Source organism: Echinops telfairi, unplaced genomic scaffold (genome assembly GCF_000313985.2).
Source record: "Echinops telfairi isolate 266 unplaced genomic scaffold, ASM31398v2 ScPeMD7_70;HRSCAF=299, whole genome shotgun sequence".
In the NCBI taxonomy this organism is placed as follows: domain Eukaryota; kingdom Metazoa; phylum Chordata; class Mammalia; order Afrosoricida; family Tenrecidae; genus Echinops; species Echinops telfairi.
The window spans coordinates 41,435,592-41,436,686 of NW_022103968.1; the positions used below are offsets into that span (position 1 = coordinate 41,435,592).

Genomic DNA, 1,095 nt, shown 5'->3' on the forward strand with positions numbered 1-1,095 from the left:
GTAGGAAGACTGGTGGAGCCTAGGGTAACATTAGGAAGTGGTCCAGCTGGTAGTTGACAAGGGAAAATATGAACTCAGGATATTTTCCATTTTTTTCACAAGAGAAACAAGACAAATCTCTGAACTAAAGAGCTGAGGATTTAAATCCCTTCATTTAAAAATGATCTGGGGTCTTTCAGCCGCCGGGAGCAAGGTTTGAGCTGGGTCCTTCGTTTGAGTGAAGGTTGCCCCGCTCCACGGCTCCTTCAGGCCTCCTATCCCCCACAGGCAACACTCCCGAGTCAAGGAAAGAATGGTGGGGCGGAACAGTGCCATTGCTGCAGGCGTATGCGGGGCCCTTTTCATCGGGTACTGCATTTACTTCGACCGCAAGAGACGGAGTGACCCCAATTTCAAGAACAGGCTGCGAGAGCGACGAAAGAAACAGAAGCTTGCCAAGGAGAGAGCTGGCCTTTCCAAGTTACCAGATCTTAAAGATGCTGAAGCTGTTCAGAAATTCTTCCTTGAAGAGATTCAGCTTGGTGAAGAGTTACTAGCTCAAGGTGATTATGAGAAGGGTGTGGACCATTTGACAAATGCAATTGCTGTGTGTGGTCAGCCACAGCAGTTATTGCAAGTGTTACAGCAAACTCTTCCGCCACCAGTTTTCCAGATGCTTCTGACTAAGCTCCCAACAATTAGTCAGAGAATTGTAAGTGCTCAGAGCTTGGCTGAAGATGACGTGGAATGAGAAACAAATGTCAACACAATATGAAGTTACTTCAAAAATTCTGAAGTTGGGAAAGAAGCAGCTCTTGGGATATAAAAACAAATACATGCTTGTTGTGGACTGTGTGCTATACTGAAATATAATGAAGTTAATTTTTACGTTGTAAAAATAAATAAATAAATAAATAAAATAAAAATGATCTGGATATCCAGTATAAGGCAACATTTTCCCAAGCCAAATATCACACTTTTGATCAGTCACCTGCTGCTCTTAGGATGCACATTCTAGGCCATGATGGTGGAAATGCTGATTTATATCAATCCTTCCCTAGGAAATGAGAGTATGAGGTTGTCCAACTGGTTTTCTCACTTACCACAAAAACAAAC

The 1,095-nt window shown here is 43.0% G+C and overlaps 2 protein-coding genes across 2 annotated transcripts in view; both read left to right on the forward strand.

The window, feature by feature from the left end:
- ASAH2 (N-acylsphingosine amidohydrolase 2) overlaps positions 1-1,095 on the forward strand; it is a 115,893-nt gene that overhangs the window by 42,582 nt on the left and 72,216 nt on the right. The window lies entirely within an intron of this gene.
- On the forward strand, positions 179-867 carry LOC101641811 (mitochondrial import receptor subunit TOM20 homolog). Its single transcript, XM_004701089.2, has one exon. It carries the CDS (start codon positions 293-295, stop codon positions 728-730), a length of 438 nt encoding a protein of 145 aa, XP_004701146.1. The 5' UTR covers positions 179-292; the 3' UTR covers positions 731-867.

What these genes read in the sequence shown, in the direction of transcription:
- LOC101641811 (XM_004701089.2), top strand. Translation starts at nt 293, where the DNA reads ATGGTGGGGCGGAACAGTGCCATTGCTGCAGGCGTATGCGGGGCCCTT.